The following is a 26,235-nucleotide window of genomic DNA, read 5'->3' as shown; positions in this document are numbered from 1 at the left end:
ACCGTCCCTCTCACTCTCGTATTAAATAACATAAGCATCAGCGGGATGACACGATACGAACTTAGTAGCCCTCCTGGTTAAAGCCGCGGGTTCACAGGCTGCTTCCAACCGAAGTAAATGGAAGGAAACATGTCCGAAAATTGGCGTCCTACGGCTGATTATGATGATGACACTTAGTTTTGTAACTTTGACCGTAAGTTGACTGTACATGTAATAGTCACGAGAATGGAAATAAGTATCGGTAATGTACCATTCAGTGTGGTCAATGTTTGCTAAACGTAGCGCAGGAACGGCGTACGCTCACATTGCCCACGAGTGGACGTAACTTTGAACATTATTGTAGTAGAAGTAGGAAGCGCACGTGCAGGCGGCTCTGGCATCGTTCACACGTGGCTTGACTATGTAATGGAGTTACAGGACGCATCAAAAAATGTAAATTAGTAACACGATGTACAAATATTTTGCACAAAGGCATTAAGGAACTGTATATTTAGATATAGATTATTTGATTATTCGAAGTCGAACTGCCATCATTGGATGAAAAATTTTAACAGTATTCGGAAGGGTTTTCATAACTTATCTGATACATCCAACCAAATTATACCCTCCGATAGTGTATGTAAATATAAACACTCGTTTGCAATACATATAAATACGGGGGACGTAGCCATTTGAGCGACGTTCGAATGCCGACTCTTGAAGAGTGGATCCCTCGACAGCAGTGTTTGCTGCCGTGATCTTGCGCGCGCGCCTGTACACCGCATTATCAGTAACGGTGTTACGACCGGCCTCGGGATACAAGCGCCAGGTGAAAGTCTCAGACGCACACTTCACTTTGAATCGGTTGCACGTTCACCGTCCAATATTCGCTTTCGTATTTATAAGACTCGTGATTTGGCTTAAGATTACGTATTGCAAATAAATAAACAATAGAGCGTGAGGAGCGATTAGTTTCGGCTTGTGCGACAGCGCAAAGCGACGCGTCACATTGTCACATCTGTGGAGGCCTGCGCGGGTCCAACCGGCTGATAGCGCAGCGCGGAGTCGCGATACCGCCGCCGGCGCGGGCGCAGACTCAGTCGCGACCATGCTGATGCCGAGTGCCGTCGTAGCGCTAGTGCTGCTGGCCGCCGCGGCCGCCTCCGACGACGCCGCCAACCGCATCTCCGCCAACAATACCCTGCTGGTACAGCCCGCTGAAGTCGCTGAGAAATATTTTATCAACAAAATATTCGACAAATACGGCGACAAGGGCGTCATAACATTCGAGGTAAGATATTCTTATAATTACAAACAATAACATAACGAATTTCTTGGACACATTCATATTAATTTCACGAGAGAGTTTTGGCGACTTCGATTATTATGAATAAGCAGGGAAAGTTAGACAACTTTCTACAATATAAGCGTACGTAACTTTGCGTACATTCATAAATTAATCATATGAGTTGGACAAGTTATTACCTAAGTTATAATCAAAATTTGCAAAGTTACTCGACATATAGTTGAGTTATCATGCATGCACGTAAATAATATCACTAGACCCGAAGTTCATCTACCTTAAGTTACTTTGCGATATTTTCAAACGTTTCCTTATCTTAATCAAAATCCTTTATCAGTAAGGTACACCCATTTAACTGTCCGAGACCAGCAATTGATAAAACACTCTCTGCGTGGTTGAAACCTTAGGTAGGTATGCACGGCCAGTGTGTTGTTCATTCTATTCGAAATTGTCATCGGCGGCGCTGTTATAGGTAAACAGTGCGCAAAGTTCTTATTGTACACTCTTAAATATTTTTATTTTGCTTTGACAATATTTAAACACACGAACGTGCTATGTTGTCTATACCGGGTTACCTAGTTAGAAATGTTAACAAAAGTATTTAAGATAATCTTTTAAAACAAGCTTAGCCCGTGGCAAATTTCTGATAGTTTGTATGTATGAAAATTTTACGTTGATATGATTAATATTGATACCCATACATTTTTAAATTTAATATACTTAATCGATTAGTTATAACAGTAAAATATAATTATAAAACTGCATGAAAAATTGTCCATGCAGCCATAAGTACTTAATAAATAACGAGTTCGATTCTCGTACCATCACAAATATTTGTATTGAAAATTATGTTTACATAAGAATGGATACAAAACCATTACGTTCGAGGCCATACGGTTTTATTAAAAACAGAGTTCGTGTTATAATTACATGTGGTTTTATGTGATCGTCACAAATACAGCAGAATCCCTTTGTTGGTGAGCACTGGTGTGTAGAGGCATTCGTCTTTTATCTAGTTGTACCTTGCACTATATTGGAGCCGCAGAAATTAAGTACAATATTATATATGACCCTTGCTTGCCTCGACTCTACATTAGTTCTAAAAGGGTCCATTAGTTCATTGAGATCCAAGGTAATAGACGGGCTATACACATTTTATTACTAGTCCTTGCCTACGACTTAGTCTGTAACTGATTCGTAGTAACAATGGAAAGTTAACCCATACTCGGAGACTTCAATTCACATAGGTACTATTTATGTTTTAGAACAATAATGTGACTTAGCTAAATATTGCAGAAGTGTCACAAAGTTACTATTCCAGTCATTCGTTGCATAGAACGATTATTAGGCAACAAGAATTATGCTTGTCGGTTTTCCAGGGTTTGTTTTTGTTTTCCAGATAAAATATCTTGTATCATCACCGTATCACGGTTTATATAAATGCGAAAGTTCTTCTAAATCCGTGCAGCAGTTTTAAGTACGCGTTATTGAGCCACAAAGAAATAATGAGACTTTAATCTTTATAATATTAGTAGGAGTAAAATGGATCGAGTCATGACACGTTCCAACTTTATATTCACAAATATTTAACTTATAATTGTTAGGGCTCCGTAGTCAACTAGGAATTAACTTTATTTATTGAATAATTAGGAAAAAACGACCCGGAACCCACGTCACCTAAAACAGGCTTATTGATTTTTATCTTAATTTTGTTTACTTTCTTGTGATAGATAAGGTTAGGCGTTTCCTATTTTTCTTTCAATTATCTCCGCAGTATATGTTCATTCTTATGTCAAAATGCAACAGACATCACTTTAACAAAAATATTAAATAGTGTAATACAGTTTCCAAATAAAACTTCATAGACATTTTGTTTAAAAGCCACTCTTTGAAAGACGCCAGGATGGTCAAAGAAGTAAACTATACGAGTAGTAACGACAACAAATTGAGATTATTATTCAGCATGACAGCTCTGCACTATAGTTTACGTTTCTCACGTTACAATCATGTCAATGTTTACACTTAAACAAAACAAAAATCTGTTATCAAACCGTCATTCATTACTATTGTTCACGTCGCGGCGAACGAGCAATGAATCTATTAGGTGTCAATTTGGTGAGCGACGAAGTCTTCGGCATTGCATCGCACTAAAACCCTAGTACAGTACAGTCACCAGCATTAATATTTGCCACAGCGGAGCGTGGCAAAATATCTGACACGTCCTTCCGGCCCTAAAAATAGAGTCGTATCAGATATTTATGCACGCTTCTTGTGTCAGATATTGGTGCTGGTGACTGTAGTTACGCAAGTCAACTTACAGAAGTGTATTCGATTCTCAAGTTCCTTAAAAGCTATGATTATTATTTTATTAAATATTCTTATTCTACAAAACAATATCTGAAATGCAAGGCAAAGATGACATCACATTGTGTACGAGTATATTCATAATTTGTAATTTCTAAGAGGCTCAGACATTAAGTAGTAGAAGCCACAAAAAAAAAAATTAACAAAGAAACGCGGGTCAGTATTGCATTTGTTTATGATATCACTTTTGGTCCAATATTAAAAACGCTGGAGACAAAAATTGAATACATGAAATTTTTATATGCACATCTTTATGGAAGAATCTGTGGTTAACTCTATATAACTGCCTATTGACTATGTCATAATTCCAAGATTGCTAATGAGCAGCTTAACTGTCGCACTTAGAGGCATTTAACTGCGATTAACTTAATCCCAATAGCATTACCTAATACCTCGAACAATGCCACTCCTCTATTTCTGAATTAGCCGCCGAAACCATTAAGCGTGCAAAAATTACACCTCATTTGTATTGTTCTCAAGTAGAAAGGTAAACAATGTGCACACGCAGCCGCGCAGATGTTCCGAAGATTGTTTAGAGTTAATTAAGTATTTGCTTAAAAAGATTTAAGGCTCAGGAATTTTCTCTTCAGAATATCCAAATTGACCTACAGAGAAAGTACGGATTCAAGTTATTTGTTTAGTGCGTAAACTTATATACACATGCAATCATTTCATTTGTATGCATGCAGTAAATATATATGAAATAAACAATGACTAATTTGCCAGTTACTAACTAATGATTTGTATCAGGCACCATGCAAGCAATCATCACGAGAACTTAAAGCTAAGTTTACCTACTCGTGATATTCAGTCAACATATAATTCAGATATCCGAAAATTGTGAGAATATAATAAATGTCAGCATTAAATAAAAAAATGTTATGCTTCATAGCTTGATAATCATTTGTTTTAAAATAATATACATAGATACAAACCTCCATAATCAAAAATAATTCACTAACACTTAATGGCACGTACCTACTAATTTTTACGTCTCATTAATCGAGTGGTCTTATGAATCAATGTTAACAAATGTTATTAACAAATTAACAAATGTTAATCACATTAAATTAATAAATGTTAATCACATCACAGCCTAATTACTTAAGAAGACATCAACGCGTTTAATGGATCGATAAATGTATGTACAAAAGTGGTATTTCATATTGATTTGGTACTATTTATCTTACTATCTTTTCTTAGGATTCCATAGTCTTAACAATTAAGGATCTGCCTGTCTATCTGCTCGTCCGTTAGTCAGTCCGCGGCTTTGTATAGAGACTGATATAATAATAAATCCATTTATTTAAGGCAACTTGGCCTATATACAATAAATACCTTACAGACTAACATAAGTACATATAATCAATAATATTTAAAACTAAAAAGCTGCTAGAAAGCTGTAATTTTTCATGGGTAATATGGGTGTTGTATAATTTATATTAATTACACGGAAAAAATGGTAAAACAAAGTTTTGACAAATCATTTTTAGGCTGCCTCTCTTTTATTATTGTATGAGTAGATGACTCGTAACAAAAAAAAACATTACAACAAAAATAATAAAGTCATTGATAATCTAAACTATGTGTTTTTAGAATTTGTTTAAAAGAAACAATATACTTCAAGTTGAATTTATAAATAGTCCATTGAGTATTTAAAATTAATATACGAATATTATAAACATAAATGTATTAAAATGTAACAGTAAGTAACTACTACGCGCTACTTTCTATGTAACTGTCACATTTTTGCTGGAATATGCCAACGAATCGTTGCCGAGGTGAATAAATTGTGCAAATGAAACAATCAGTTAGTTAATACCAAACTAAGGTATTTACTAGCGATCCGTCCCAGCTTTGCACGGGTGCAGCTTTGAAAAATAGACGACGAAATAAAGAAAATCTATAATTTATATCATGCAGGCGGTAACTTGTAATTTTTCATGTCCCTTAATTTGAATAAAAAAGTACCTAAGTACACCCGCGCCCCGCGTGGAGCCGGCATAGTTCTTAGCTACATATATTCATTATATGTATTTAATACATCTTTCTCTTAAATCATTCTATCTGTTGATGAAAACCACATTAAAATTCGTTTTTAGTTTAAAAGGTTTAAGCATAGGGTACATACAAACAACCAAAGTTCAACCAATAGAGACAAACGGAGGGAATCGATTTTATAAAGAAAAGAAACATTATTTGATTTGAAGATTGGTTTTGGAGTATTTTTGTATTTTTTATTTCAACTCCAAATGTTGTTTCTTTTACGGTCATCCCGTAAAATCCATATCGGAAATACAAACTGAAACACAGATGCACAGAAAAACCAGAAAAAGAGACCAGCGCCGGGAATCGAACCCAGGTCCTCAGCATTCCGTGCAGCGTGCTATACCGCTACACCACCACTGGACAGGAGTACAGACACAATTTTTTTCTATGCACGACATATCTCTGCTTGTTTGTTTCTTATTTAGTCACTTAAGCAGCGACACTAGCGACATCTATGCTTTAGCCCACATAAGCTGTGTAATGTGTCACTGCCGTTAAGTATAAATAAATTATATTTCACTCCTCATACTCGTAAAGTTCATATTTATGCTCGATCTAGGCGACATAAAACGACTTTTCATGCTCTAGTGCATAAAGTAAAATCTACGTCTAAGACCAAGGCAATCAGGTGTAAACAGGCACAAACAAAGAAGTTTCTACATATTTTTTAAAATAATTTTTAATTTACATAAAACTAAAAATCAATCAAATCAATCTAAATAGATCAATAAAACCAAAAAAATATAAGTATAATAGTAATGCGTGAACAATAAAGGGTACATAATAAATAAGTGAATAATTGTTTCCATTGTTGCTATTTCATTTTCTCGCTATCGAAATGAAAGATTTTACGGGATGACCCTAAAAGTAACAAAATTTGGAGTTGAAATAAAAAATACAAAAAGACTCCAAAAACGAATTTTAATTTGATTGCTTCATAGCGACATCTCTTGTCCGGGTGAACGGTTAGTCAACCGAGCATTATGTATGTCGAAATTAACTAAAGTATAAAAACACGATGTATAAATGAAAATTTCAAGTTTAACTCGCTATAGATTTATGTGACTTAACAGCTAGTTAAACAATGTAAAATGCTTTAGGTTTACATTAAGCGGTTAATAACACGGTCAGAGAAAATAGCACATTTTATAATTAGCAAAATGACTCGACATTTTCCGCAATAACAGTTATAACTTTTTTTATTTAGTAGGTGTAAGTAGTCAAGAGAGTAACATTTTAACTGGCTAAATTGGTTCTCGTTTCGGAGTTTTAGGGGTACCTACATAATATGTAGGTATCCCTAAAATACCGTAACAAAAAACATAAAAAAGGTTAATTTTTGTATGTTTTTCACATGCTCCAATGTAGCATTTATCACCGAAATATATTTTTCTAGTACCACAGCTAGTATTGCAAATAACTACACTTAATGTCAAAATAACAAACCGGTCTTATCTAATGCTTAGCTATTCAATAAGTAGGTACGTTGGGTCCTTTTTGAGCTTTACAGTAAGTACATAAATCAGAGCTCAATTGTACTTACACCTAGTTTTTAAGTACATATGCCTCTTCGTAACACAGCATGCTTACTTAGGTAATACAATTAAGCAATTGATTATCCAAGTCAAATATGCAGACATTTTCCACCGAAGAGGTTTTAATTTGACGTCTTAATTTGTGGACTGAAACATGAATAAAATTCCTGTTTTTAAAAAGGGATTAAACTTAACAATACAATAAAGCATATATCTCTGGAAAAAATACAGCCAGAATATTAAAAAAATATCCTCATCCTCCAAATTATCCTCAAAATGCTTCTTCACGCTTAGCGGTTTTCTTGAACATATTAAGCTACTAATTATTCACAAGATGTCTATGATTGACGCCGAAGCGTTCAAATTGCAAAATAAATACGAAAAAATTATAATCAAGTCAACAGTTAAGTTATTTTAAGATAAGTATACCTACAGCTACATTTACTGGGTCCAGTACATGGCAGACGTCACAACAGGCACAGTACGTGCATACAAAATTAGAGTGACAGCCGTAACGAACGCCATGACGACAGCAAACGACAAAACAGTTCTATATTGCCAAAATCCTTTGTGTAAACACAGTACCTATTGTATTTATTGTTTACCGAAACTATACCTTGTGTGAATAATCCGTTAATCTGTATTTCAAAACGTGCAAACCACGAGCAAATTTAAAATAGTGTCAAGATAAATCTTAAAAAACCAGCTAAGTGCGAGTCGGACTCGCGCACGAAGGGTTCCGTACCATAATCTATACAACATTAGATATTAGTAAAAAACGGCAAAAAAATCACGTTTATTGTAGGTATGGGAGCCCCCCTTTCATATTTATTTTATTCTGCTTGTAGTATTTGTTGTTATAGCGGCAACAGAAATACATCATCTGTGAAAATTTAGTCTAGCTATTACGGCTCAAGAGATAGAGATAGAGCCCTGACAGACGGACAGACAGATAGCGGAGTCTAAGTAATAGGCTTTTTTTGGCACCCTTTCGGAACCCTAAAAAATATCGCTAGTTTTTCATCATGCATCGTTTGTGTGAATAGGTACGAGTATGTGTATATGGGTGTAAAATTGCAACTTTAGGCGACCGAAAATTATATTATAGAGTCTTAGGGGCTGTTTCACCATCCATTGATTAGTGTTAACTGGCAGCTAGGTGTGATGCCGTCTCTACTTGTTTTGTTCGAATAGTCGGAGACGGCATCACATTTAACCGTCGGTTAGTCTTATTGCGACCACAACGATTTTCCAAGCTTTAAATTCACATCTGTGTGTGATTTATACCGTAATAGACCTCTAGTCTGAATATTTACCAGTTATTTTTTTAATATGTCGGTTTTTAATAAGTTCTACAAAAAAACTTACATTAAGCGCCTATACCGGGTGGGTCCTGTAACAGGAGAAAAAAATTAAAACACAGGTTCTGTTTCTCAAATGGAACTACTTAGTTCTGCAACTTTCAAAAATTAAGTAATTTCATCATTATGATTATTCTAAACAAATTTAATGGTATTTTCAATGTACGGCATCCAATGGCCTAAATGACATCGCCTGTCACGTAACAAAATGACAGATTTCGCAATACATTTCCAATTAAACTTTAAACTATAATAAAAATCACAATACAAATTATTTTCAAAAGTTGTAGAATTAAATTAGCTCAAGATGAACAGTGAAAGCTGTGGTTTAATTTGTTGCTCCCGTTACAGGGCCCACCTTGTATTTACATTTAATTTAGTGTGAATCTATGTCTAAATCAACACCGAATTTTATTTATTTTATCACTTTTAATCATTTGAAAGGTGCAAAATATTTACGTAAAATTCCATTGACTTAAGAACAGATTAAAGACTAATACTGTATTACATACTATATTTAAGTGACTCAACCTTATCGTATCTGTCACGGTTCCTTGCTATCTCATTTTCTATCTCAACTGCTATTTTTTATTCTTCATACAAACCTGTAAATATCAACAAAGTTAATATTTTTATCTAAGTATTTAGGGAAATATGTGTCAGTCGGATTATGAAACTACATTAATTATCTGATGTTACTCAATTCAGTTTAAAGTCAAGAAAATGAAAAATGAAGAAGCATAATATCTAGCTATCTATCTATTTATTATATGCTCTATTTTCAATGAACCACTGGCCGATATGAATTTTATGTACTTACTCGTATCCAAACTGTCTAATTTCCTTAGTCATAGTTTCTCATACAAACGACGTCAATATACCTAGTTTCTACCCCCAACGTTGGCCGATGTTGATCGATGTTTTAATATTTTGTCTGTCCACACTAAAGCTAGGTCAGTACGAGTACGTCTCATCTTTTAGGGTTCCGTAGCCAAAATAGCAAAAACGAAACCATAATAGTTTCGCTATGTCTGTCCGTCTGCTGCAGCTTTACTCGTAAACTATCAGTGCTAGAAAGCTGCAATTTTGCACGGATATAATGTAGCAAATATGTCAACAACACGGTATAAAAAAATATTTTTTAGGGGATGTTTTTTTTTACTCGGTCTAATCCTATAGTCAGGCATTCGTCACTCGTCCATACCTACAGCGATAAACACCTACAGTGCGCGACAACTTGAGATTGTCTAAGCAGTGGGGGCTGCCGCGCGCCTGCGAGCCCACGCGTGACGCGGCACTTGCTTTGAATGCTTTGCTCTAAGTTTGAATGTTTCGATCCTTACTTACCTAAATATCTGTGTTATTGCTTATGAGATCAGTATAGATCTATTGAATAATGTTTTTCCATCGTGTTTTGTCGAATAAGTTCGTATTTATCTTGCTCTCTCAATTAGCATCAGTAAACTTCAGCAAGCTAGTTGAGAAAGCAACATTACGAACTTTACTGACAAAATACGATGACAAAACATTATTCACTACATCCGTTGGTACACTGCACTGCACCGTTTGTAATAACGGCGAATCGTAATACTAATAACTGATGCGTGGACGAATGTCGAAATAAACAAAAGAAAGAACTCGAACTTGTCTTTTTTTTACATTACCAAAAGTAGTTTTTTGAAGTCGCTTAATAACAAACATTTCTAAACGTTTAGTTGGATTATTTTATTTTAATTTTTTGACACTCGAGTTGGCGAGATAGGTATGTTCGGAACAAAAGGCAGCACTGTAGGCTAATAAAACGGCGGCTTTCTTCAAGATCTAAGGAGTGCCACTGCTGTACACGTAGTACTATGTACTATTATTTATTCTATGCTATAGACACATTATAAGCTAGTTAAAAAAAATAAACCTATAGTGTGGGGTATCATTGGCTAGGTCTTTTAAAATCATGGTGGTTTGTAAAACCAAGGTTGTGAAAATTATTTTTCGATTCAGTGATCTCTTTGCCAAATGTTCAACTTTGAAGTGCAAATTTTCATTAAAATCAAGCGTTCCCCTCCCCCCGCTCTAAAAGCTAAACTGTTAATTTAATTTTTTTTTTAAATTCGTGACGGTAGATATTATTTCAAATTTACAAGGAAAGCTGTAACGGCTAAGTTTGCATGAGAATTATTAGTAGTTTAGGAGTAAATAGCAGCCTAAGGTATAAAATATACCTTAGGCTTCTAAAGGTACTTGGAAGATTCCGCACAAAATACAAAATCCTTAAAAAAATATTACTTGATTCTATCTTGGGCGTATCCAGCACGCTCTTGACCGGTTTTTACAATGTACTCTTACCTAGTCAATAAATTTACCTAATTTTGTCCGTATTTTATTGTTTACCTACAAAACTTATTTCGGTCTTTATCTTTGTGTTTCTAATTAATCAATGTTTTAAAAAGCAAAATGTAAAGGGTCAATCAACTTTTTGTTGCCTTGGTAACGTCTTTTGTTTTACCTATTAAATGTATGATTGTATGGGGTACAAATCCACTAAAAGTTAGTAGTTATGCAGTTTTAAGGTAATTTTTTTATGGCTCATCTCGTAAGTCTGCTTATAGTATAAATTGCAAACATTTTTCTAACAAAGTGTATCACCTGAGGATCTCACCTGAGTTACGGGACAGAATAACAACACTAAAAAGTTGTAATATCGTACAAACATATAGATTTTTTTTGATTGACAACATTATTTAATTATTACATTATCAACTCGTTCGGTTCAGTAGTCTCGGAGGAAATTTGCTGTGACAGAGATCGACAGACAGACAGACAGACAGACACAAACGCGATTGATCCTATAAAGACTCGAAACTCGAAAAACAGGGTCGGTATTTCCATCCCGGTATTATCCGGGCCGGGAAAGACTGTCACCCGGTTTTACTTCACAATCCTCTTAAAATCTTTAGTAATTTGTTAAGTATTTTTTAACACACCATAGTACAAAATAAACCTGGTGTACTTATTTAATTCTACGGTTTAGTAAATGGAGAATAATGGAATGATATTAAAATAATTTAATAATGAAACTCTTCTCTACAAATTTAATTGAAATATTTAAAGCAATGCACATAATAATTATGTGTGATTTTTTTTATAATATGATAATTAGATATGCCCTGCTGTGTTTGTATAAATAAATGCAGTTATTCTTTAAATCACTTATGTTTCCCCCGAGTCATACTAACCAATCGCGAAATAAAAAAAGCAAGTTTTATTAATTTAACGCTACTAAGCTTAAGAGTTGCGCCTGACTTGCTAAATTAAAATGTACTTAACTGACTATCTAATCTTAGCTTAGAATTACTTTATGTCATGTGATGTGTTGTGCCGTTTTCGTACGTTTTGCGTACGAGTCAGACGCGAAAAATAATACCTACTTATTAGTTTATTTCAATCATATAGATATCCTTACGCATTATAAATGCTTGTCATTTATCACAAGGGCAAGCCAGTATCGTGACGATGTAACCTTCAACTTGAATCTACTGATTTCTGCCAACATCTGATCTTTTAGTTGGAGGTACACCTACAAAATTTTAAATTGCCCTGGCTAGGTAAGTAAGCTGAACCATGCTTTTGTGTCTTTTGATCTATGATTTTTTTTACAATAGTACAGATGTAGTGAATAATGTTTTGCCATCGTATTTTGTCGGAAAGTTCGTATTTGTCTTGCTTTCTCAACTAGCTTATGAATCTAATTAAGAAAGCAAAATATAATAAATATATATATAAATATCCAACGAAATACTAGATCTGTAGACTTTACTAGATCTGTACGGAGCGTTTGCGAATTTTTATCTCTAAGCAAAACCCCTAACTAATTCAAGAAACTCCTCTTTAGTTTAATCGTATTGCTTAGGTAGGACCTAACACCTAAACAAACTGACGCTGTTGAATTAAACACAATTAATTATCTATGAATATCATACGTATGGTGTTCCACGATGTACTTTTTACACTATGATTTATTAACCACATGTTCCCTTATGTTGCCACACCCGAACTCCGTGCATTTTCCTCTGACGACTTATTATTTTTATATGTATAATTTCGATTGAGTGCATTTTTATGATGTTATTGATAATCTATTGACACAATGCTTACTTGTTTGCCTTTTAAAGTGTTCATTGCACAAAAATGTTTCGTAAACAAATCGCACCTCATAACTAATATATAATCTCGGGACTTAATAACGCCCTAAGAGACGTGAGTTTAAAACATTAAGTAAATCGCACCTCTTTAGGAAAGTTAAGAATTTACAAAGCCTTCGTCTCAGTCAGAATCTTTGTTTGTTTCAAATGTGCTAAAACACTATTAGGTAGGTAGATAGGTAATCATATTTTTATTAAGTATTTTTTTATAACCAGTGCTCTTAGTGTAAGTTTTCGGTTACAAAATAAATCTCGCTCGATCGCGTTCGCGTTAAATTCTCAATTTGTATGGAAGCACGAACATCGCAAACGTTCCGCTAGAGGCGCTGTTCGTGTTTCCATATAAATTGAGATTTTAACGCGAACGCGATCGAGACGTATTTTGTGACCGAAAACTTACACTAAGGGCACAGCAGAGAATACATATAACACATATTTCATTATTTATTTGTATAAAGCTGTAATACCTACTTTGATGAGTCTTGCATACATTCAGGGTACTAAATGTCGCATTTCTGACCACCATATCTTTCACAGTTGCCTATTTAAGTATATCACAATAATTATTAACTTTGTTTAAATTATAACGCGTCAATTTTAAATTGTAGGGTTTCGAGCACCTCCTGGATAGCCTAGGGCTCGGCGGGCGCGTGTTCACCTCGCCGCACGACCTCTCCGACCACCGCATCAACGGCTCCTTCAAGCAGCTCCACGACACCCAGCACCGGCACCGACGCTCACCAACACCATGTGAGTTATAAAAAGGTCTACAAATGGAACAGTTTTTGTAGGTACTAATGGGATAGAGTTTTTTTTTTTTTGGTCGAGTCGCCTAGACACTATGTCCTTTCTTTTGTTTAACTATTAGTTGGTTGGTTACTATTCTAGCGTCGTTACTTTTTAATTGATTCGGAAATTGCTTCCAATAATAGTTGAGTTGTGTAGAATTTAATTTCAAACTGTGTAATTTAGCAAAACTGGGATTAACTTACTGACTACCTATTGGGTATTCTAGAGAAAATAGAGATTTCTGACAATTTTACTTGGTAAGTGCCTATTTCATTCAAACAACTGCAGTACTTGGATACTACCTACACGGTGATCTTATGGCACTGGTGTGTTGCATGCTCCTGAGAAGAAGGGCTACGAAATAGCCCGAAACATGTCGAGCTAAACTCGGTTTAAGACGTGAGTTATCCGTTACAATATCATTTAATATGAGTGAGTCTCACGGAAGTTTCATGTACAATAATTCAAAATATATGATATGATTATTATTAATGATTGATTATGCTATGAGCTCTAGTAGCTAGAAATTAATTATTTATTATTATTACTATTAAACTGCAAGTAGGTACTCGTAAACAGAGAAATATACTCTAGATAACATTAAAAGTTTAATGAAGTAATTTTAATAATTACAAAATATATGAAAACTATAATGGATCCCACTAATAGTACTAAGCAATCACTACTAGCTATTTATTTAATTAGCCATTTAATGTGCAATGTAAGAAATGTTTGACGAAAAGGGTACCGGCTCTTTTAATAAATAACAGATACCTAGGTACTTTTTTTTCTTTAGGTAACCGTAACTTCACGAGATTGCGGTGAATAACATAGGTACGGCTTTTGATTACAAGCCAAACCATAGTCTAAATTTTTAATCGTTTCCTTCTGAAATAAATAGAACCGCGGTAATAGATAGATACGAGGAAAGACCTTCACGCTCACGCTACTGCAACCGTTATTCTAACATAGACAACCAGTCTATAAGCATATGAATATACTAATCTATGTTTATATTCAGTAAATACGAGAACATTAAGCCCTTTAAAACCTTTATCATGTAGATAAATACCATTATACACATACCGCTTCCGGAAGAATCGTCGTCTACCTTGGAGTCTTATTGCAATACTATAGAAAAGGAGATGCGTGCCAAATGTCTGATTCCTTTGCATTGTACGTTATAAATATAAATACTTGCTAAATGACGATATGCGACCACAAGAAAGGATTGCTCGTCTCGCCAAGACCGTAAACATTAATTTTTAGGGTTCCTTATAGTTTTACCATGTCTGTCTGTCTGTCTGTCCGTCCGCGGCTTTGCTCAGGGACTATCTATGCTAGAAAGCTGTAATTTTGCACGGATATACATATATGTAAACTATGCCGACAAAATGGTCATTCGTACCTCCCATAGACATAAAGTGGTGGTTTTTTTTTCTCATCCAACCTTGTAGTGTGGGGTATCGTTGAATAGGTCTTTTAAAACCAACAAGGGGTTGCTAAAACGATTTTTCGATTCAGTGATCTGTTTGCAAAATATTCCACTTTAAAGTGCAAATTTAATATTTTATAATTATTAAAAAGAAGCGTCCCCCCCTCTCTAAAATCTAAACTGGTGGGTGGAAAAATTTGAAAAAAAATCAGGATGGTAGTAAGTATATCAAAGTTACAAGGAAATCTATAACGGTTAAGTTTTCTTGAGAATTATTAGTAGTTTAAGAGCAGCCTAAGGTATAAAATATACCTAAACTTGGAATATTCCGTACAAAATGCGAAATCCTTAGAAAAATATTACTTAATTTTTTCATAATGGCTACGGAACCCTATTTCGGGCGTGTCCGACACGCTCTTGGCCGGTTTTTATTAAACTGTGCGAACTCCTTATTGTTTTGTGATACTTAGTTAAATTGCAATCGTGTTGTCTGACCTAGGTATCTATTAAATTGCTAGTGGATGGTCAATACGGTGGCTAGCGGAATGCGTAAGGTAATCAGACTTCCTATTATATTTTCTGTGTCACAAAAAATTACCCGCTTTTTCAGTAGTCGCACTTGACTGAGCGCACGATGCCGCGTGCATAAAAAAAAACCACAACTTGCAGAAACCGTTTCGTATCAAGTACGACGCTAAACGCGCTATGACTATGACCAAACGACTAGAATGACACCTATCAGCGAATTCGTTTTTGGACGGCTTTTTCGAAGCTGTGACCAATCCGCCTCTAGATTGGCGTTTGTCATTGCATTTTTCAGGGTACCGTGAGATAATTGACAACAGGTTTTATCACAGGAAGCATTTCTTCCTGATCATTGTCATGCGAAAAACTTAACCTTGCCTCGTTGTTTGGCCTTCTAAATGCCTTTCACGTATTCGAAACTAATGAAGTTTGCGGAGACTGGCACAGTCAGGATTCTGTGGTTTAAGATCAACACAAAACAACGGCTTCTTTCTACAAGTGGCCACTCTCTGAGGTCATACTTGGATCCGGTGTAACGTGTCCCGGAGTCTTGTAGAAAGTGCAGATTCTTCGCGGATTAGCTTTCTCTTCGCTTTGGTTTCCTTGCACTCATGGGAATAGAAGAAACATATTTATGCTAAGCATGAAAAATATATTTTTAATCGACTTCAAAAAAGGAGGAGGTTATCAATTCGGTTGTTTTTTTTATGTTTGTTACATCAGAACCGTCATTTATGAAACGGTTTGAATTTTTTTTTTCACACCTCTCCTTCAGAAAAGTAACTTTTGCTCCCTGACGAGAGGGAGCAAAGTGCAACTTTTCTGTTCAAGGCTTTTCTAAGTGTTTTATTGCAAATGCTATTTTTTGAAGTTAATAATTTGTAAAGCCACGCCATTTTCTATGCTGTTTGTTCTTTAATAATATTTAGATTTTTTTTTTCAAGTTCCTTAATGCTCGGTGTGAAAAGTTGTATGAGCCACTCGGGAGCAAAATTATTTTCATCTTGGCGTTAACACTTGAATCCCTCATTACGCTCAGGGAATTACGCTATTCTATTGTAGAATCCTTCGCTACATTCTGGATTCAATGTACGCCCTCGCCGTAAATACACCATTTTGCTCCCTTTTGACACAAATAACTATTTCGTTCGTCTAGGGACACCTATGGTAATTTTGGATATATTTAGTAGTAACTTGAAAATCATCATTTGGTGAAGTGGAACTGATGATCAAGCCCACATTTGATCAACAGAGCTACCTACCACTCAATAACAAGTAAATCACGGGTTGAATTTCAATTACTTTAATACAGTTTTTAAGCAATTCATTCTCGTCGTAATGCATGTTATTATGGTGAAATGGAACGGGTGGTGAAGCACCAGGACTCCTCAATAATGAACGTCTCTGCATCGGAAAAAGCAATCTTTCGTAAAAAGTGTCGAGCAGTTGACATTAAACTATATTTTACCTATCTTAGATTATTTACTTACACTAAAAAGCGTGAAAAAAAAATTATAACAAATAATAGAATCGACTCACTCCTGCTGGCTCGTGCCGAGGCACCGACTTCAGACTGCTAGAAAATTATTTTTAACCCCCGACGCAAAAAGAGGGGTGTTATAAGTTTGACCGCTATGTTGTGTCTGTGTGTGTGTCTGTCTGTGTGTATGTCTGTGGCACCGTAGCTCTTAAACGGGTGGGCCGATTTGAATGCGGTTTTTTTTATATGAAAGCAGGTTTTCTAGCGATAGTTCTTAGACATGTTTCATCAAAATCGGTTTAGCCGTATTTGAGATATTGAACTTTGAAGTGACAAAGTCGGGGTTTTCCAACTTTTTGTTTGTTAGGTTACTAATCATGGGATTTTGTAGTCGGTTCTATTTTTTGTTATAATATACTGAATTATATTCTGAATAACTCAAGAAACTCTTCGTGAATCTACCAAACACAAATAAAGCGCTAGCGAATGAAGAGTTTCTGTGGTTATTCAGAATATAATACTCCTAGGAGGATAAATAGCTCCTTAAATACCGCAAAAACTTTATTTTATATCCGCCCTCAAACTGTTCAAACATCCCAAGAACTTTTTCTTTCTAATAGTACAAAGTTCCTCACTCTACTAATGATGTGAAATTTGCTTAACTGGAAGATTAGCTTGAACCACTGAGTCCGCAATCGCAGTTATATTGCGATTAATATACCTACTTGTTGGTTGTTTGACCAAAGTATTTTCTTTTCCTTTTTATTGACTAGTACGTATAATATAAGGTCCTAACAAATTAAATACCAATATTTTAAGAGATGTTAAGTAAGACCAAAACAATAAACTTTAAATATAAATTAAGAAAACTTTTTATACAATATTTTTGTTTTAATTTCTTGAACAAAATAAATAAATTGTCATTCCGACCAAACATAATCAGCCTGTGCATTTGAGTTTAAGTGACAAGATATTTAACACTTTCTGGCAAGTCAACCCGTCGTTTGTCATGAACGTCAACGATTGGCGGGAAAACTATTAGTAAGCATTAAAGTGGCCAGTCAAGACTTTCAAAGAAGTTTAATCACTGGCTATTAATTATCTCATTAACAGGGTGTTTTGACGCATAAAAGTTGATTCTCTAATTATCTCCAAAAAGTAACATGGACTTTTAAATATTGTATACTTAAGTCTACTTTTAGAGACGAGTACTACCTGTTGTAAAAATATTGGTACCTAATTTGTTAGCACCTTATATAGGTAGACTACGATGTAGGTACCTATCTTTTGATATTCTAATCATTCACAAAGCTTGAGGTCCCGAGTTCGATTCCCGGCCGGGGCAGATATTTGTATGAATAATACGAATGTTTGTTCACGGGTCTTGGATGTTTAATATGTATTTAAGTATGTTTGTGTTTGTTGTGTGTTATCTATATAAGTATGTTTATCCGTTGCCTAGTATCCATAGTACAAGCTTTGCTTAGTTTGGACTAGGTCAATTGGTGTCAAGTGTCTCATGATATTTATATATATTTTTTATTTTATTTTCTCAAGTCATGAACATTTGTCTAGTACTCGTACCATTCACGGTAGCGAAGCCGAGGCTAGTCTTAGACATACAGTAGCGGCTTTAGGGTGGGGCGACCGTCCAAGGGCGCCGTACTGAAACGGGCTTCTTATGGTTGCCAAAGGGTGCCAACGGGACTCCGCTATCTGTCTGTCTGTCCGTCCGTCTGTCACAGGGCTCTATCTCTTAAGCCATAAAAGTTAGACACTTGAAATTTTCACTGATTATGTATTACTGTGGCCGCTATAACAACAAATACTAAGAATAAAATAAAGTTACAAATGAATGGGGGTCGCCATACAAGAAACGTGTTTTTTTCAGTGTTTTTTCGTAAAAATAATAATAATAAATTCATTTATTTCGGGCAACTTGGCCCATACAACATACTTAATATTTAATATAGTAACTGTCTGGTTGTGTGGTTTATTCGTTTTTGTTATGCTTGCTTCTTATTATTTAATACGAAGTCTGCCGAATTTCCCGCGAATGAACCGCGCTGACAGCCATTTTTTTTGAGCCGCTCGCGGCGCGTGGCAATGGTTTCAGACGCAATCAGCCAGAACCAAAGAGGATGAGAATTCAAATTGTTTTTTATTCGAAATACTTGCACAAGTGCTTACATTTCGGCGATATTTTTAGAAGCTTTTCTTTAGCTTGCCCTGTTTGTTTATTTATTTATTGTTTGTTTGGGTCAAATCTTGAAAGCTCAATTTGACCCACTTCCAGTGGTCCGATCGACATGAAATTTGGCATACTTATATAAATTTGGTGACAATACAATAATCTGGTAGTGACATCTATAGGTTGACTGGTAGAGATCCCTTAAAGGGATAAGTTCGCCTTTGTACAAGTATCTCAAAGTTTGTCAATTGTTTTGTTTCTTTTCTTTTGTACTTACAATAAAGAGTTTACATACATACATACATCTTGATGGTCTCACCAGGATCGTCTCTGCAGGAAGGAACTCCTCAATAGTTAATAAGTAGTACAGACTTGAAATTTGGTGCAGATATGTAATTTAGATGACAATGCAAGTACAGTGAACAAAAAGTACATTCGGCAAAAAAAAATTGTATTAAAAATGATTTTTTTAACAAAAACTTATTACAAGCATTATATTTACTTGCAGTGTAATGTAACTATGTTTGCTCGGGTGGAATCTTTCAACTTAAATTTGAAATGGATATCTTCAACCGATAGAGCTGTAATTTTACACGGATGGATAAATCCGATGACAATGCAATATTATTATGACACGGAGCTGATCTGATGATAAAGCTAGCGGGTGACCATAGGAACTCTTGTGATAAACGACACGACCGCATCGAGTTTGGACTCGTTTGATTCGTCTTGACGAGTACTTTGGTAACCAGGGGCATAAAGTACAGTTAGCAACATAAAACTTATATTAGAAGAATTTTAAGAAAAACTTTTACTGAACTGTTTACGGAACCCTTCATGTACGAGTCCGACTCGCACTTGACCGATTTTTATCGTTCATGAGATTCCACGTACATCTTGTTTATCCCAGAACACTAACAAACAACAACTTTCTACGCAGTGGGTAGGTACTCTTGATTACCTACTGTGAGAATTAAGCTATTGCTTTGGTCTCGAAGTTAAGGCTATTATGATGATAAACTTGAAAACATCTCCCAGTCACTCCTGTCCGAGACTTGTGTGAGTACGCCTACATGTGTGTCGTAGAAGCGGACGGATAGTGTCATTGTCATTTTATAGCCCGCGATTATCCTATTACGGTTGACGCTCTTGCCCGGTCGCGTAAATACTCGCTCGATCAAGTATGATCTTCGTTAGGGTCACTACGAGACATTGACTGTCTTTGTTATGATCTATAGTTAAAGATTATCTCACGTTTGTGAGAGGCCGGCTATCTTTTGTGACATCATTTTATTCAAAACACATTCACATTGGCTTGATAACTTATTTTATAAATTTCAGCGGAACCAATACTGAAGAAATCATGCCTATCACCGAAGGATATTCTAGAAGTTTACGGTATGGAGAGCGAGCCAGGGGTCATTACCATCAACCCACAGAGGTTCTTGGACATGTGTCCGGCTCTGGTGTACCAGCTGGACCAGCGCTCCTGTTACAAGACGGAAATAGCGCCAGCTAAGCTGGATAAAAAGTGGAGTAAGTGTATGTTAGTCGAGCGGGCATTTTCGCAAAATATTGTACCTATTCTTTTTTTTTAATTTTAGAAAAAAATATGTTTTTTCTTTACTCAGAATGAAGAGCACACTACACTACGTTCCGATAATTTAAAAAAAGGTCCCAAACAAAAATATCAGGTATGGGCCACAAAACTGACTCAAGAGATATATGAAAAAATTAAATTCATTTTGAAAGAAAAAGTACACTTTTTTTTAAAATGCCCATTCGATAATTTCGTAACGGTTCACTAATATAATTATTCATTTTTCTATAAAATTAGTTAGGTATCTAATTTAAAAAATAAAACTCATGTTCCCACCAATTGTATACGATAATATCATGAACTATCATGAATCAACAATAATTTACAACCGATAGGATTCACAATCTTTCTATACGTTATGCCAATTCAATTTATGGAAAGTGTAAAGAAACCGATTTCACCAAAAATCTTGTATAAACACCGAATCTATACACACACATTTATCTATAATTCGTGTCTTTTAACTAGACGTCTAATCACTTTTTTCACCAAAATTCACTTGATTTCAATATTTAATTTTCATTTGAAAAATCTTCGTCTAAAATCTGACGTTATTTCTTGAATAAAACTCATGTATAATCTGTAGTAGCATAGAATAGCGTAGAGATGGTGGAAAATTTGTCATTTTACAAATCGAGTAAGTAATACTCGATTGTAAAGAGATTATTATTTATTTAAAAAATAGTTCCTGCTTTTGTAATTGAATAAACAGTATTCGGAATTAAATCAAGTATTGTAAATAATAATATAGACAAAAATACTTTTATCTATTTAATTAATAAATTAAACTATTTACTGAACCGATTATAATTATTTTGCAATAGGGTCTAGGTGTTCACATCATTAAGTAATATACAGGGTCGGGTTAATGGCGTCTTTGTTTACTCCTATAAATTGGATTGACATAAACCATATCAAAGGTTTCTCGACTGTTCTCTACATACTTATACATATAATCTTTGTAACGATTAGTTATCGTTACCTACTAACGAATTTCTTTTCTTTTTATTTAAGCTTGGATATATGCCACTCTCAGTATTCTGGTCATCAGTGCCACCGGTCTACTCGGCGTTGCAATAGTTCCACTTCTGAAGTCGGCCATCTTCAGCCAAGTCCTGCACTTTCTCGTGGCAGTAGCTGTGGGCACCTTATGCGGCGATGCTTTACTGCATCTTTTACCGCATGCGCTCAAATCACACGGCCCCCAGTCGGACTCACAAGGAGAAACCGAAGTCATTTTAAAATGCAGTGTCACTTTTCTGACTATCCTTTTCTTTTACACAGTAGAAGCAGTAATGCAAACTTTACATGGTGGTCACGCGCACTCTCATGACAGTCATGCGCCAAGTGTAGAAGAAATTAAAACAGAGACTGCTAAACAAATAGAGCCAATTCCTATAGAACTAGGGGCTATGATGCCGGGGTCCCCTACTCCACCTGTCGAGCGACCGATGACTTCCACGGCTCTGATGGTGATCGTGGGCGACGGCCTGCATAACTTGACCGACGGTCTGGCCATCGGAGCCGCGTTCAGTGGAGACCCCGTCACCGGTTTTGCAACTGCACTGGCAGTCTTCTGTCACGAACTGCCGCACGAGCTTGGCGACTTCGCTGTGCTGCTGCGTTCCGGCATGAGCATCAAACGTGCCTTATATTACAACCTACTTTCATCCGTGCTCAGTTTCATGGGCATGGCCGGTGGTATTTGGCTGGCAGAAGACCACGAGTCAGCGTCTCAGTGGATTTATGCTGCGACAGCTGGCACATTCTTCTATATAGCATTGGCTGATTTAGTACCAGAGATAAACGAGAACAATCATGGGAAGGGTATGAATTTATTGCTAGCCGTTCTCGGTATTCTCACGGGAGGCGTCATTATGTTGCTCATAGCGCTCCATGAAGACTCAATACAATATTTATTTAGAAGTGCAGAACAATGAACGAAATAAATAAAATGAATGAAATAGTAGTAAATATAAGTAAAAATATAATGTGATAAATTGTACTCATGGTTGTTCAAATGTTTTGTAGTGAGTAGGAAAATAAGGAATCTACCAAGACCTGAATCCTTCTTATCCATAAAAAAGGGAAAAGAGTGTAAAGGGTGGTTCACTGTAAGTAAGCTTTGCCCGTGTGAACATTCTACCCAGATATTGGTTATTTCGACAAAACCTAAAAATAAAACAAACTAAGTATCTTGGTCTTACGTTACCTATAGATAAACGGCCTCAAAGGTTATTCGTTAGATTTACTTTGTGCGCAAAATTATGATACGTAGATAAATTACGTAAACTTTGCATATATTTGTATGATGATAACTATACATAAGTACATAGATGTAATATTTAATTATGAATGTAAGGTATTAAGAATAAGTTTTTAGTGGTTTAATATTTTTTAATAGAACTACCTGTGTATGCCATCATCTTCAGAATCCAGACGTTTTTAAAACTACCGTAAACTGCTTCAACTTTACCCTCTGGCCCCAACATTGCCTGATTCGATTTAGAGTCGATAACTTAGCACCCTTTAGGTTTTTAAACTTTTGTCTCCCCGTAATAATAATTCCCGTGTAGATAAAAGTTTAAAAACTATAAGAGTCCTAAGTTATCGACTCTAAATCAACTCAGGCAATGTTGGGGCCAGAGGGCAAAGTTGAAGCAGTTTACGGTACTTAGAATTGTGAGTAGAGTCTTTTGATCAGTCTAACATTCTTTACTTTTGGAATTTACTGATTTGCATGAAATAATTGCTTAAATATAAGGTAAGGGTATATACATTTTAAAGATTGTGTGTATTTAAGTAGGTATGTTATCTTGAATTTGACATGTTATTTAATAATGCTCAACTACTCGTAAGTCTAAATTCAGCTTGTTATCAATAGACGACTTAAGAGAATCACAGGTATTAGTTGCCGATTGGACGATATAAAGGATTTGCTTGATAACCTCTAACTAACATTCAGCAAAAAATATAAAAATAAGATAGATACGTATACAACATATTCTCGTTCATACACAATGCATCAGTATAAAAAGAAGGAACGGACCTATCAAAGTATTGAATAATCGTGGGATAATCTAACACTACGTTGGAGCTTATGTACCTAAGTAGAGTAAGGTGCTTAAGGTTGACGCGGTTTGCACGGAGCTGGTGGACGCCTATTCTAAAATAGTATGAGCAACGCTAACTGCACGCGTCGCGTGAGACGATATTACGCAAAGACACAGAATAAGTAATAGTACAAGTAGCAAAGGCTACAATTTTACGTGCACGCGCACCCGCAGGCGTGCGCCCGCTCCGTGCAGCCGCGCCAGCTAGCGTAGAGGCCCTCATAGGCTCAGATCGACTCTACTAAGGCACTATGTACACAGACGCACACAATGCAGTACCTAGGAAGCAGATGTAACAACTGGTGATTGTTCTCAGTCGAAACATCTCACCATAAGTACTAGGCACTCCTTAGTTTTCACGCAATTGAATAATAAAAAATATTAATGAACGTTTTACACAGTAATACTTAATAGATATACGTTAAAAAGTATCTGTGTGTAAAACCCTATCTACCTCTCAATAGTCTCAATAACATCGCATGATCAAGTTTTTTACAATAAATAAGAAGACAAATAAATCCGCAGCACATCTGACTAATTTTATCGTTATACGACAAGTTTATAAGTACTAACTGTGTTTAGTCTAGAGGTTTTCCCCTAAAACGGGCGCGGCGCGATGAAGGTAGAGCGAGATGATGGCGTGTCAGCAGTGCCATTAGTGTAAGTTTTCGGTCACAAAATACGTCTCTTCTCGTTCTCTTTATATGGAAACACGAACAGCGCCTCTAGCGGAACGTTTGCGATGTTCGTGTTTCCATACAAATTGAGATTTTAACGCGAACGCGATCGAGACGTATTTTGTAACCGAAAACTTACACTAAGGGTACTGGGCTACTACGAAACTCGAAACTCAAAGTTCGTGACATGGGGTCCCTCAGACAATTATACTATTTAATACGAGAGCGAGAGGGACGGTACGATACAAACTTCGTTTTTCGAGTTTCGTAGTAGCCCTGCAGACGCTTGATAGACTACTCACTTACGTGAATAGTCACGCTATCTATCATCACGTCTTGCCAACACCGAGCCTAGCCAGAAATGTAACTGTGTCCTTAAAATTAGCTCGACGATTAACGCACTTAAAAATATAAATGCCAGGTAAATAGTAAATACAAATATTTGTACATATATTTTTCAGTTCTTTGCCATTGCTTCGACAGGACATATGGCTTTGGTTAAGTAAGTTTAAATATTCATATAACGCTTAAACCCAGTTGGCACATGCAAGAAAATCGTATAGTTAAAATTATATTGTGAAACAGTGGAGCTAATCAATACAAAATTAAATATGATTTATCATAAATGAGCCTCCAGTAACTCCAGGGATTTTTCTTACATATTTAAACCGGGCTTAAAATTGATGCTTCAAATAAATTCAGAAAAAATGTGTTGTTCTTGAACATCAGACAGTACCTATAATAAGTAACCATTTCATTGTCCATAAGCAAACACCGATAATATTTAGCTAAGTAAGGGTCCAGAAATGCTAAGTAGGTACCTACTGGATTGTAAATATTTTTTTCACATAGGTAAATTTGGGATATTAATAAGTAGTTAGGTAGTTAATATGCATGTGTTATGCATTGTGTTTGTGTTTATTACTGAGTATTATTATAATCAGGAAGAAATTTAAATTTAAACAAAATAATAATTACATGTACGAACTGTTCCAGGCGAATATTAATATAAGATAAGTTAATTAGTTACGTGTGACACGGGACACCATGAAAGATATATGATGTGATTATTTGTTATTCCAATGACATGCTGATTAAAAAATCATCTCATTTAAAGAGGATGCGTATTTGATTACTGATTGTTATACGACCAAATCATAAAAAATCTGCTCTTTTTATTATCAGGAAACAATTTGTTTTACGAAAATAAGTTCGCGACTTTTTACGTATTAAATGTACCAGGCCAGGACTTATTGCACGGACCTGGCAACACCACCCAGTTAATTAACATAATGTACACAAAAGTATATACATATATAGGTATTTACCGCAAACAATAGCCTAAGTACTGTACAAAAAACTGCAGATTTCAAATGTATTAAGTACCTATACTCGTAGAGTTTGCTCTCCTTTGAGAGACGTGCGATGTATTGTTATTGTAAAAAGATTAGTAAATATAACGACAATGAACAAAGTAATTAAATTGTAGTAAAATATTTCTGTGATTTTATTTAAAGAAAAATATGTTAAATTCTCGCTCTGTGCTGCGTGTACAGTCAAATGTAAAAATATGAACTTATTCAAAGTTTAAAAAAATAAAGTACCACAAACTCTTATTCCGACACAATAAGGCCA

General features: G+C 35.5%; 1 protein-coding gene across 1 annotated transcript; it reads left to right on the top strand.

The window, feature by feature from the left end:
* The first annotated feature begins 678 nt into the window (after window positions 1-678).
* Zip71B (Zinc/iron regulated transporter-related protein 71B) lies at window positions 679-26,096 on the top strand. The gene is made up of 4 exons (XM_074085846.1): window positions 679-1,270; window positions 13,399-13,540; window positions 20,552-20,746; window positions 21,825-26,096. Exons 1-4 carry the CDS (start codon window positions 1,088-1,090, stop codon window positions 22,748-22,750), a joined length of 1,446 nt encoding a protein of 481 aa, XP_073941947.1. The 5' UTR covers window positions 679-1,087; the 3' UTR covers window positions 22,751-26,096.
* The last annotated feature ends 139 nt before the right edge of the window (window positions 26,097-26,235 follow it).

The sequence above is a fragment of the Choristoneura fumiferana genome, chromosome 3 (genome assembly GCF_025370935.1).
Source record: "Choristoneura fumiferana chromosome 3, NRCan_CFum_1, whole genome shotgun sequence".
Classification (NCBI taxonomy): domain Eukaryota; kingdom Metazoa; phylum Arthropoda; class Insecta; order Lepidoptera; family Tortricidae; genus Choristoneura; species Choristoneura fumiferana.
The sequence above is the reverse complement of the archived record's forward strand: the minus strand, read 5'-3'. Positions and strand labels throughout refer to the sequence as shown.

Bases quoted from the DNA above. Each gene is read 5' to 3' on its own strand.
- Zip71B (XM_074085846.1), top strand. From the start codon at position 1,088: ATGCTGATGCCGAGTGCCGTCGTAGCGCTAGTGCTGCTGGCCGCCGCG. The intron at 13,541-20,551 runs GTGAGTTATAAA...TATAAATTTCAG, and splicing joins CCGACGCTCACCAACACCAT to CGGAACCAATACTGAAGAAA. The intron at 20,747-21,824 runs GTAAGTGTATGT...TTTTTATTTAAG, and splicing joins TAAGCTGGATAAAAAGTGGA to CTTGGATATATGCCACTCTC.